The sequence below is a fragment of the Triticum dicoccoides genome, chromosome 6A (genome assembly GCF_002162155.2).
Source record: "Triticum dicoccoides isolate Atlit2015 ecotype Zavitan chromosome 6A, WEW_v2.0, whole genome shotgun sequence".
Taxonomy (NCBI): Eukaryota; Viridiplantae; Streptophyta; class Magnoliopsida; order Poales; family Poaceae; genus Triticum; species Triticum dicoccoides.
In genome coordinates, this window is record NC_041390.1 from 274,106,979 (window position 1) to 274,120,544 (window position 13,566).

At 44.3% G+C, this 13,566-nt stretch overlaps 1 protein-coding gene across 2 annotated transcripts in view; it reads left to right on the forward strand.

Annotated features, from left to right (window-relative positions):
- Positions 1-1,543: 1,543 nt before the first annotated feature.
- LOC119316770 (protein CbxX, chromosomal-like) overlaps positions 1,544-13,566 on the forward strand; it is a 22,854-nt gene continuing 10,831 nt past the window's right edge. The window contains exons 1-5 of one of the 2 annotated variants that reach the window (XM_037591152.1): positions 1,544-1,605; positions 11,974-12,090; positions 12,200-12,298; positions 12,393-12,503; positions 12,598-12,898. In XM_037591152.1, coding sequence (XP_037447049.1) covers positions 11,974-12,090; positions 12,200-12,298; positions 12,393-12,503; positions 12,598-12,898 — 628 coding nt within the window. In that variant the 5' untranslated portion in view covers positions 1,544-1,605. Of the gene's footprint in view, positions 1,606-7,025; positions 7,313-11,973; positions 12,091-12,199; positions 12,299-12,392; positions 12,504-12,597; positions 12,899-13,566 lie in introns of those variants that run through there. The other variant, XM_037591151.1, reaches the window with a different exon arrangement.

The following is a 13,566-nucleotide window of genomic DNA, read 5'->3' on the forward strand; positions in this document are numbered from 1 at the left end:
CATAATGAGAATAATCATCAAGAATGACCAGATAATATAAATAGCCCGAGTTACTAGGAACCGGAGAGGTCCACTCATTGCTATGAATCAACTGAAAAGGAAAAGAAGCAATGATGGTGGAATTATGAAATGGCAGGCGAACGTGTTTGCCGACTCGACAGGCATGACAAGTGTGATCCTCGATCTTATTGCAACTGAAACTGAAACTCCTAAGAATATGACGAAGTGTGACGGGGTTGGGGTGACCCAAGCGAGCATGCCACAGATCAACTCCAGCGGAGAGAGTGACCGGTGCGGTGGTGGTGGATGAGGGCGAATGCATCGGATAGAGCTCATTGGGGCTGTCACATCGGTGAAGTACCATCCTGGTTCGAGCGTCCTTGACACTAAAACCAAACTCGTCAAATTCAACAGTGACAAGATTTTCACGAGTGAAATAACGAACTGAGATAAGATTCTTAATAAGATGAGGAGACACAAGTATGTTAGACAAAGATAAAGGCGTAGAAGTAGAAGGAAAAGAAGTGTGCCCAACATGTGTGATAGGAAGTGTGGAACCGTCGCCGACAATGATGCGGCGGTCGGTGGAGACAGGAGTGAAGGAGGAAAGGTTACCATGATGAGCAAACATATGAGCCGTAGCACCGGTGTCTATGTACCAATCACCACCTCCAGTGTAGTTGTTCGGCGTAGGAGCGGCATGCAGCCCGATGAGGAGCACCGGGTCCCAGGGCGCCGGCGGCAAGGTCGACGAGGTGGACGAAGACGCCATGGGGAAGCCGTAACCGCCGCTCAGCTGCGACGGTGGGTACTCTCCATACGCTGCGGAGCCGCATAGTACGCATGAGGCGCAGGAGGGGTGGGAGTCCCGTACGGTATGGATAGCAACCCCGACGACAACTGCGGTGCCGGGTAGGCCGGATGATCCGCCAGAAAAACCTGCTGACCCGTTGACAGATGCTGCAGATGCTGGGCGTTGTCTGGTTGCTGCCCAGCGGGCGAGTACTGGCCCACTGACGATCCCCACTAGTACCCAGAAGACCCGTACGTGGGCGGAGCCCTGTACGCCCCGTTCGTGGGAACGGGCACATGGGGGCCGCGCCGGAGGGGCGAAGACGGACTGACCGGAGGGCACCGGCGGTGGAGCCGCGCCAATGGGTGTCGGCGGCGGGACGACAAAGGCGACAGTAGACGGGCCGGTTGACGCCATCGCTGGTCCGCGACGGGGCGCGAGAGGCGTCTAGTGTGGCGATGCGGCGGGCGTACGGGCTAGCCACGCACAGGCTGGCTAGCGATCGGCAGGCGCTAGTGACAATAGTCAGCAGCGAGCAAGTAGATCGATTACTTTCAAGCCGCCGCTCAACGAAGATTCAACGAGCACGTACCAAAGAAGCACACAAGCACACAGCTTGATGGATCTTCTGTCTAGCTAGCTAGCCCAGATCGTTGGAACGGGTATACGGAGACCCGCCGAGTTGGTGAGGTGAGGAGGGGCCGCTGGCCCGAGACACGCGCGGGCGGCGGCGAAAGGCTAGGGTTACAAACGCACGTACCTATGATGTACAAAAGATGGACCACGACCTTGACTATACAAGGAACTAGGAGGTAAGCCCAATACACAGATATGCATAACACATATACTCAACACTGGCGGCACCGACAGAGAAAGGCGGAGGGAAGATGGGAGGAGGCGGTTGAGGAGGAAGAATATGGGAGGGAGGGGGATCGGGCACGAAGAAAAGGTTGGACGGAGGATGGGTGGTTTCACAAAGGGGAATTTGAGGATTTGCCACGTCTTTAATTACACTTTGAGGATTTGCCCCCGTTTACCCTGAAACTGAGAATTTGCCACGCATTTGCTGTAATCTTGAGGATTTGCCCCCGACGAGACGGGCCACAGCAAAATGACCAACAAGCCCTCGTGTTGATCTACGTGAGAGGCAGCCAACCCCGATCGTTCTGTCCCAGATATCACGCTCGTCTGATACGATTTGGGTGGGTGCGGCGAAGGCGACCTCGATCTCCACCACGACGGCGGCGGCGACGACGGCAGCGGCGGCGGCGCCGGCGGCTGCAACCTGGTAAGATGTGCCACTATATGCCATTCCTTCGACCGTCACCTGCTCCCCCAAGGTCGTTGTTCCTCTAGTGCAACATGTCAATACGTCCACCTTTTGCCTTAGTATGAGTCTGAACCAACTCCCAGATTTATCCCTAAAACATAGTTGATCAACAAACTCCAAAAAAATCATCTCCAGATTTTTTGCAAATTCAGAGTCCTGCCATTAGTTTCCACTTGATTGTTAATGTTAAGAAACCTGAAGATAAAATAAAAGCCATTAGGCACCTGTTGAATAAACATGTAAAGAGAATAACAAGTTTGTTGCAGAGCATGTACGGTTGATCTGTGGAGGATGGATGCTATGGATGATGGCCCTAATATGGGTGTTGAGGATATTGCTCTGAAGACACAAAGGTGAGAATGATACTATATCCGCATTTCCGTCAATGAACAACCTAACCGTAAACTTCGAATATTTCACTGTAGGGTGAAGCAGCCTGTTCATGTTAACATTAAAGTTAGAGTTCTTCCATATCGGGCCATGCTTGCTGATGGCGCCGAGGAACAAATGGAGCGGCAGGATATTGAAATGCAGATTAGATGGAAGGGGCTCACTTTAAACAAATTTACATACGACTTGAGCCAATACATACCATGGGGCCCATGGCAGGAGGTGCATCTGTTTGGCTATGATAAGGATTCTGATGAGGAATGCAGACTGTTTAGCACCAAGCAATTGAGAAGCCATTTGCTTGACCATATGTGGGGAGAGGAAGAAAATGTGAAGATGCTAGTTGAGGTGCATACAAAACCTGCTAAGAAATCTGCCGCGAAGAGAGCTAACAAGCCTACTAAGGAACCAGCTGCTAAGAAACCTAAGAAGGCACCTGTTGAGAAGGCACCTAAAATCCTAAAATCAGCTATGGATGATGTACTATGCAGTGCTACATCATCTGTGGTTGTGGACAATGCGAATGAGGAAGCACTTGAGGTTGTTCAATCAATGGCGAGTCAAACAAGTGCTTTTGTTGACAATGATATTAACTTTGCAACATGTGATGTTGTTCAACCCAATATGCCATCAATTTCTGACATTGCTGAAAGCAATGAGCAATGCGGGTCTTCGGTGGTGTTGGACATAGAACCACCAATTGATTGGAGCCTAATTGAGATTGCTCCTCCAAATGAAGATGAAGTGGATGTTCCAGTTACAGAGGAGAATATGTGTGATTTTCTAGGTATCGAGGAGGATGAGACACATGAAGCACCTTCTTCGCCACCTAGTGAAGATGCGTATCTCACTGATGAGGAGGACCAACAACTATTAACTGAGGCTGCTATTCCTGTTGATGACAAGATAGCTCAAGAGGAGGAGATTGCATATGACAAAGAGAACCCTCATATGTATGTAGGTGCCTTGTTTCCTTCAATGGAAGAGTTCAGGATGGCAATAAAACAATATGCCATTAACAATGAAATTGACATATGGGGATATAAAACAGACAAAAAAAGATATCTCGGACTATGCAGAGGCATCAAGTGTCCATGGAGAATAACTGCTCGTTTAAGGGCTGATGCGAAAACAATAAGGGTACTAAGAACTTTCTTGCTAACAATAACTTCTGTTTCTAGTACTCCAATTCATATTACTTGTCGCAACTTAAGTATGAGTAATATGGATCGGAGGTAGTGATTGATTTTCTTTTATTGAATGCAGCACTATTTCTCATAGGCCATTTGTTTTGTATGGATGCAGGTCACTAAGATGAGTAAGAAACACAAGTGTTCTTCGAGTAGCAGAGTAAAAACCACCATGGCAACACAAGGTTGGGTTGAAGCCAAGGCAATGAGTATACTCCAGAATGATCCTACCATAGGATGTAAAGAACTACAAGAGAAACTCGAAGAAACTTATGACATCACCATTGGTTATGATACAGTTTGGGCGGGTAAATCTAGAGCCGAAAAACAGATTTATGGCACTTTGAAGCAGAGTTTTCAGAATTTGCATAACTTCAAAGCAGAAGTTGAGAAGAGATCTCCAGGGAGCATCGTAGAGGTTGATACCAAGGTAGTAGATGGTAAAGTCCACTTTCACAGATTCTTTATGGCTCTTAAACCTTCCATAGATGGTTTTCTAGCTGGTTGTAGACCATATCTCAGCATAGACTCTACGGCATTGAATGGTAGATGGAGAGGACACTTGGCAGCTTGTACAGCATTAGATGGTCATAACTGGATGTTTCCTCTTGCAATTGGGTTCATTGATGGAGAGACCGAGGAAAACTGGACTTGGTTCATGTCACAACTCAATAGAGCTTTAGGTTCAGTCCCTAACTTAGCTATATGTACAGATGCATGCAAAGGTTTAGAAAATGCTGTCAAAAAGGTTTTTCCTCATGTGGAGCAGAGAGAGTGTTTTAGGCACTTGATGGCAAACTTCACAAAAAAATTCAAAGGTGATGTGTTTGGTAGGATGTGGCCTGCTGCTAGGGCATATAGGCCTGAAGTTTTCTCCCATCATATGCAGAAAGTCTTGGCAGCTAGTAGCCGTGTGCATGAATATTTGTCAACCTATCACAGTTTGAAGTGGATGAGATGCAGTTTCAATGCAGACATCAAGTGTGATTATATAAACAACAATCTGGCCGAGTCTTTTAATAACTGGATAAAAGATTATAAAGACTTGCCTGTTCATGAGCTTGCTGACACATATAGAGAATTGTTGATGAAACTAGTATACAAAAGAAGGAGAATTGGGGAGAAATTGAGGGGAAAGATCATTCCTGCTGTTATTCAACAGATTTTCAATAGGACTAGAGGGCTTGGTCATCTAAAAGTTGGAAAATCAGGTAATGGTAGTTGTGAAGTCAGGGACACAAGCAAAAACAGTCTTAGGCATGTTGTGAAGGTTGACAAACATGAATGCACTTGTTTGGAGTGGCAGCACACCGGAAAGCCTTGTGAGCATGCTCTAGTATTTTTGATGGGGAGGAGAAACCCCAAATGGGTAGACTATGTTCATAATTATTTCTCCTTGGACAAGTTTAGGGCAGCTTATGCAGGTGAGATTGAGCCCATGACAGATAGGAGTCAATGGCCTCATGTGGATGTTGGTTTCGACATGGATGCACCAATTGACAAAGGAAGACCGCCTGGAAGGCCTAGAAAGCAGAGGTACAAGAGTGCCCTCGAAGGTGGAAAAGGTGGTCCAAAAAAGAAAGAACCTAAACAATTGGGCAGCCAAAACAGATGCAAAAGATGCAATGAACTAGGTCACAGACAAGCTGGTTGCCCTTTAAATGGTCCCAAAAAAAGGTAATTATATAACCAATTATATTTTGCATTACTTTTGTCATGTTATGAATTGTTTCCAGTTATATGCATTTTGTATCATGTTGCAGGAAGAGAAAACAGAGAGCAAGAACATATCCTGCTGAAGATGATGAGCCAGGACCTCAAATTGGTGGTGCTCCTATTGGCACACCCAACAGGCAAATTGGTGGTGCTCCTCTTGGCACACCCAATAGGCAAATGCTTACTATTCCTGCCAGTCTCCATGATAGTCCTAGGCCAGTGACAAGAAGGTAATATACAGTAAAATGATTATTTCATTGCAGTCCAAAGTTGATCTCTCATGTTTACTATTCCACTCTTTATAGGATGCTGGCTATGGCCTTAGATGATGAATCATCAGAGCCAACAGAGATGCCTTCAACCTCGCGTGCGAGAAAGTTGACCCCTAAGAGAAAAAGAACGTAGATCGTGACGTGCTTATGTGGTGAACTAGATGCTATGCCATGTCATTTTTGGGGGCTGAACATGCTATGTCGTGTCCTTTTGTGTCGAACTATGTTTGTTGATTCTTATGTATGGATGTCAGAGTCAGACTATCTATTATTGTAACCAAATGTTTGCACTTGCCATGATTTGTGAAGAAATGCTGTCCAAGTGGTAGCCTGATGATGTACAAATTTTTTGACCAAAAAATCAAACTACCCAGAAAAGGTTGAAACAATTCCAGAAAATAAAGAGTTTTAAATTGAGCATTCTGGGAAAATTTGAGCTCACTTGGCCGAACAGAAATAGATAAACTTAAAAACAGATCATTTCCAGCCTATTTTTGGGTCAAATTTGGCCTAAAATTGAAATTATGCAGGAAACATTGAAACAGTTACTGAAAACCGTGAATTTCTGGGAGAATTTGAGATCATTTGGCGAAGCAGAAATTAGAATATTAAGAAGTACCCAGAATGACAAATCTGAAGCTCACAACTTCAGAAAGTACACAGAACCACAAGTCTGAAGTTCCTTAGATTTGGGAGAGCACGAACCTCTGCAGCAGCTCGGGGAAGGCAGAGCCCATTGCGGCAACAGCAAGCTCGGCGAGGGTCAGCAGGAGGAAGCAGCAGCTCGGAGAAGGTTCCACACAGCGAGACCTCGCTGCATCTCACGGACGCACAGCAGCATGCAGCGGCAGCTCGTGGAAGGTTGCGCACAGTGAGGGCGTCGCAAGCTCAAGGAGGCACAACACCACACAGCAGCAGCTCAGGGGAGGACGCCCTTGCCGGTATAGCCGCTGCGAGGTCGCACGACGTACGGCGAGGTTGCAGGGCGGCCATCCAGACGAACAGAGTACAGGCAAAAGGAAGAAGAGATAAGGTACATGTCCGATTGGGATTAATCATCCTGATTTGGACCAGGGGCATTTTGGTCACATAATTTATACTATAATCTGCCAAATGATCCAAACCGTGTACAGAGGGCAAATCCTCAAGATCACAACAAATGTGTGGTAAATCCTCAGTTACAGGGTAAACGGGGGCAAATCCTCAAAGTATAATTAAAGGCGTGGCAAATCCTCAAATTCCCCTTTCACAAAACACCAAATCATCGAATCAATCAATCAAACTATAGAAAAAAGGGGAAATTGTAAAGGGAGGGCAGGAACAGCTGATGGATTGGTCACCGTCCGTCCTTCCCCTCCCATTCTTCCTCGGCGGTTCCTCCTCACACCACACGCAGCTAGGGGAGCGCGCGCGTGCACGCTCGCACACACACGCGGAGGGGCCATAGGATAGGGCAGTGGAGCGAAGGCGGCAACAGATGCCGGGGCCGGGTAGCCAGAACGGACGGGCGACGCCGCTCAAGTCCGAGAACATCCACGGGCTCGTGCGCGCTGGCGACGTGGCGGCCGTCCAGAGGAAGCTGCAGGAGAACCCTGCCCTCCTCAACGACAAGAATCCTGTGGTCCGTGCGCTTCCTGTTACTTGCGTTCCCTCCTTCCTTGCCTTTCTTCAGCTTTAGACGCACGATCTTTGCTCGTTCCTGGCGTTCTTGGCACATGCAGTGTGGATTGAGCATACGAGATTCGATAGAAAAGCAGCGTTTGTCGGTGTGAATATGTGGTTTTAGTCAGATTGTATGGCAGAGGCTTGATTTTCTTGAGCTCGTTCTTGGATTTCATCCCCGCGTTGGCTATTCGGAATCTTCGGCCGTGACTCTCTGTACATTGCACTTGAACTGCATCGCCACCGTGTTTATTTGCTCCTCTTCGTGTAGTTAATGTGCTTCTTTGCTGTCTATTTCTTCCATTTTTTTTGTGTAGGGATACGAGTTCCTTTCCGGAACCAAGAAATCGCAACTACGATGGTTCTGAATTTTGCTTGTTCCCTGGTGCCGAATTTTGAATTTTCTATTCCTGCCGTGTTTGATTTTTCTTGTTGCCATTTCTGTTTCCTTGGAGTGTGCTGTCCTGCTTCCTTCCAAAAAATCCCCCTTGATTCGTTTGATTGAATATTGGATTTTCTTCATTATTTTGTTCCTTTAATTGTCTATTTGTCTTGGCTTCGTTCCCTTTTCTAGATGGCCTGTTACCATTTAAGACGGGTCGCTTTCCCATGTAAATTATGGCATTGCTTTGGTGAACTGGCTAGATTTTACTCTCTGAGAAAACTGAGTATGTTTGGATATCCTGTCCTGTGCCCTCGTACAAGAGCCTTGATATTTGCACGAGTCTGGTTTAGTTTACAACAAAAATTAGGAATGGGTCTTATCATGTACTCTCTCCGTCCCCAAATAAGTGACTCAACTTTGTACTAGCTTTAGTATAAAGTTAGTACAAAGTTGAGTCACTTATTTTGGGACGGAGGGAGTACTAGTTAGATGCATGCAAGATAGAAGTAAGAAAGCATGAATAAACAAACTTTAATTGAGGCACTACAACTGCAAGGACAGATAATCATGACAATTTTCAGAAAACAACCATCACTCAAATGTCTTCTTTCGTTTATTTGCCACTATTTCTTTACTTTTATACTTTCCGTCCATGTCGTAGTCTAGCTTCTAATATGTCCTTTGTTCCTTTGCTGAACAAACAAAGAAAAGGAGCAAAAAAAAAAAAAAAGAAGAAACAAGGAGATCATTACCAGATATGATGCACAAAATAGAGTGGCGGTACACAATCAAGTCTTTATTGTCTACTGCATAACCAATGAAAGATTGCACATCAATGTTCTTCTATGCTTTCTTAAAACCAATCGTCTGATGGAGCATATGGGTCTCAACAAGAGAAACGCGCTATCACGAAGTTACGTCACAAAAAATTAACAAAGATTGTAATCTTGTTATTAAACTTGGATATACTGTAAAGGGATATGTGTGATAAGCAACTTCTGAATGAAAATTAAGTTATTGCTATTTAGGTCATTAGCCCTACCTTTAAAAAGTAAATAATCCCCAAAAATGGGCAGAGGTAACACGATATCTCCTCTTGCCACAAAGCAGAGTATCTTCCATATAAAAAGCCAGAGTGCCTCCCCTCACTATTTTAATTTTTACATTGGAGTACCAATGTAAAAAGGCAGAGTATCTTCCTTTACTACAGAACAGCTCATACCCAAGCACAAGAAATCAGACAAACTTTCAGCCTCTGCTTTGCCCTTTGTGCACTGCACACCTCCACTCCACTCGCCTCTACCACTGGGGTGTGATCTCTTTGATTTGTCATCTCCGGCAAGCGTTGTTTAATTAAAAAGAAAATCAATGGCGATGTTATACAATCTGAAACATTTACACATATATACTGTTGTACACAGATTATATACACGATTCACCCCTTTATTAGATAGGTGCCTTGGATTATGTTACATCTTGCAAACAAATACTCAACGCACAGCAAGCCACTGGAGGCAATGCTCTCGGCAGGCAACCTTTGCTGTATATATATCATTAGATTACTACTTAATGGAACAAACGTTCACCCTCTTCTTACATTAGATTAAACTTGGACTAAAACCAAAGACACCTACTGCCTTCTACTCAGCAAAACTGTAAAATTGATATATTTTTTGTCCAGCCAGGAACTCTATGCTTAGTAAGATTGGAATCTTCTAGCTGTTTTTTTAGCAAATCTCAGTTATCTTAAATTTGTTTCTTGTGTTGATGCCGATGCTTATTATAACTACCTTCCTTGGTGAGAAACACCTTCTTGAAAAATACCAGCTGACTTAGATCAAGCACAAACACTTTAGGCTATAGTTCTGTAGGATACTAGGTGCTGGAATATTTACATGTTGATCTGAATATGCCAAAATATGACTATTGATAAAGAAAAATTATATCATCCTCACCTATGCCAACATTCAAATGGCTAATGACATACTCGTCCCTACAGCTGGTAACCACAACGCAACACCTTCCCGCTGCCTGCATTCCCCACACTTTCCCATCTCTGTGTCATGATCATGGACCTCGCCCTTGTTGCTACCACCCTAAAATTCAGAAATAGTATAGCCCTACAATGCGAAATTTAGTCAGTTTGAAGTCCAACAAGGAACTGAGTAACTTGGTCGGCTTCTTTGTGATGATATGAAACACCCAACGTAAGATCTGAGACCATCACTGCATACATGTATACGATGAAACTACTCGTAGTTTTTACCTCGTGTCTAGAAGGCATAATTGTTGTGAACATGTAAATGTCTGAAGTATGAAGCGGCTTTGACAATAATTACATTGACTATACTTTCTCGTAAGTTGAACTATCGTGCAAACAAGCCACCAACTAACTTCAGTATGAACACAAAAAATGAGCAAATAACACATCAGTCAAGTGAAAGCAATGATCGCCTCACGTTAAGGGACTGTCCTGGTCATTCAGGTTGCTGTTATTTCCAAAAATGAACATTAAAGCAAGTATCCAAGTTGCTTCTCTGAAAGTTGTCTGTGTGAACTTCAAACATGTCCATGGAAAGCAATTTTAGATGACTGACCCTAGTATATAAATTGATCTCTATTGGGCTGCAAGAGTAGTTTATAGACGGTTCGACTGTTGCGCTCTTTGGGCAGGAATCTCCACTTCACAGCAAGAATTCACATACATGATTCTTTTTTTACTTTGTTATCCCTGAAGGGAAAATATTCATCACTGAACACCTTCAGCAGATCATTGTTGTATAATTGAATCTTATTACTTAAGGATTTGTGAAGTGATTAGGAAAAAACATCAAGGAAGTCCAAACATGGTGGACGTAATTTAGAATCCAAGATTTCCGTCTCGTCCATATATTCAAGTTCAAACATGAACTGCAGTTCACTAAGCTATAATCCAACTAATTCAGAACTGACATGGTGTACCTTGTGGAGACGTAAATAGAGCGCAAATCTGAAGAGGCGACGATGTGCTCAGATAGAAGAGAAAGGAGAGGCGCAGAGCGTGACGAACGGTCTGCTTGCTCCTTGACGCAGCGTTGCACTGTGCTCGTGAGGCCGCGCTGAAGTTCTTGAGTGAGCTCCCCAGCAGTTTATGCGACCTCCAAGCTGTCTGGCGATGGCGAACAAGTGTGCCGGCAGGGTATGTGGCCTCCATGCAATCCCGGCGGCGACGAGCGAGTGACTCAGGCAGTGGGTATGGCCTCACTGCATGCAACACTGGCGACAGCGAGCGAGCATGGCAGGGGAAACTGAGCATGCGGAGAGCGGAGGAGAAACAGAGGAAAATGGATGACGAAGCCGGGGAGAAATTGGGCGGGCGCAGCAAGGGGTTGCAGTTTCTCTAATTTGAATTTTGAAGTGGGATTGGAGCTGGCCGGGGATTGGGATTGAAGGAGAGAGGCGGCAGGATAGAGGGATTGGGGGAGGCCATGAGGAGGCAATGGGATGGACGACGCGAGATGATTGTGGAAGAATGGCCGGTGCTAGCAGGCGCTTGGCAGTAAAATATGTTAGGTAATATCCCCTTCGATCAAAGCACATGTAAACCTTCACGTGCCTGAGTGGGAGGGCAGCGTTTAGACTCTTGCCGCTGCACGTTTCTTTATTCCTTCTCGGTGAAGAGGCAGACGAACCATCAGCACGAACTGGTTCTTTTATAGGAGTAAATATTTTATTACGTCATTGTCAAAACTATACCTCAGCGATAATTTTATCTCCCAATTCGACCAATTGTCTTGATATGCTTGTCTATTTCATGTCATTTGTATTTCCTTATTGCTCTTCTTGCCGGTCAACAGGATGTTGTCATGTGCAAATCTTGGTAGGAAACCTTATTGCAGTCCTTTTCTGCTTGCATTTCAGAAAAGAGCATATGATAAAATTTACAATGACCATTTTCTACAATGACATATCTCCCACTGTGGCCAAATAGAACGCTTTTACAAAAGTATTTACTTGACATAATCCTATACCTAGAGCTAACATCATGTATAACCCAATTGTGACATTCTAGAATAGGAAGGAAAGTCTGATTTTGAGAACGTGAATATGAGCGGGTGAATGACAGCTTAATTGCATGGAATTTGACTAGATCCCAGACAACCGTGGCTATACGTTCTTTGTCTATTCCTTTGACTTAGCCATGGGTAATGTTGTCCACAAACTGCGTATCTTACTTTTTTTTATGTACGATGCAGATGTGCCAAACACCACTTCATGTCGCAGCTGGATACAATAATACTGATATAGTGAAATTCCTTCTTGATTGGCAAGGGCAAGGTGCAGATATGGTTGAGGTGGAGGCAAAGAACATGGTAACTAAAGTACCACATTTGCTAGTACCTTATTAGCTCCTCTGCCCAGTTTTCTTTCCTTCTATGATTTGAGATTAGCATATAAACTACCAATTCTGTTGCTCTTTAGTACGGAGAGACACCCCTGCATATGGCAGTAAAAAATAGTTCTTATGAATCAGCAAAATTGCTCCTTGAACATGGTGTACATACAGGAGCCAAAACAAATGTAAGATCTATCCATTTACTTTCTATTTTCTCTTTTAGGCCACCTGAGTTGACTAAATTCACACACTTAATATGTGTAATTCATATTGTTGCAGAATGGCATGTCACCATTGCATTTAGCTGTCTGGCATGCACTTCAAACTGGAGATTGCAGCACCGTCAATTTGTTGCTAAGCTATAATGCAGATTGCAATGCTAAAGATGATGTACGTACAGTTGGTTCCCTAATGATGGTTCAATTGCTTTCTGTACAACTGTATCAGAAATAGTAAACGTTGTTCTATCACATGTTGCCCCCAGGAAGGCAAAATCCCCTTAAATCATATCCCAGGAGGAGCTGGCAATGAGATGCTGCTCCAGCTCCTCATTCGCCATATGGAAGAACAAAGAAAACAAAAAGCCCTCATGACATGTCATGAACAACGGTCAATGGCGGAGTTTGAAGAAGCAATATCACAAATCGTGGGGTTGCAAGAGCTGAAAATGCAATTACGTCGATGGGCCAGGGGAATGCTTTTTGATGAAAAACGCCGGGCTATGGGCTTAGAGATTGCTACCAGAAGAGCTCCCCACATGGCATTTCTGGGCAATCCAGGAACAGGTGGTGATCCACACAGAAGCTACCCTTTTTCTATTACAAAAATCCTTTTCAGTTCTCAGCATGATTTATCATTATGGAATTCATTGTTAGAGCACCTCTAGTAGAATTCCTAAAATGGGACACCCTAAAACCATTTTTTGGGTCAATCCCTAAAAGTTTTCAGAGATTCCAGGGTGCTCCAGTCTAGTCTAGCAGATTCTCCAAAGCTGCAATCCCTATATTTCTTTCCTCCATTTCTCTTCTCTTTATGATTCACCCCATTACAACTCCAATTTCACATCATATTCAAACTCTTATTTTCTACCCCACACAATTCAACGACATTGCAATGACATAACTTTGAAATTTTCAAATTCAAACTCAAACACAACATAGCATCCAAGATGCACGACATGATCCAAAGTAGTTCATTACTGATATAGGACCAACCTATGGTGTGTCCCGATCTAAAGGAGTTGGAGGTGGATTTGGAGGGAGATCACGAATAACACGAAGATCACAAGGCGAAATTGGGGGAAAACACAAGAGGAGAACACTCTATCGGAGAAGATCCACACACAAGTACTCCTCAAATCTCAAGTCAAAGTGGTGCATCACAAGCATTCAACAATAATGGAAAGTAAAGATAACTAGGGTAGTTCTTCCCCAATCTCTAAGAGATGTGTGTG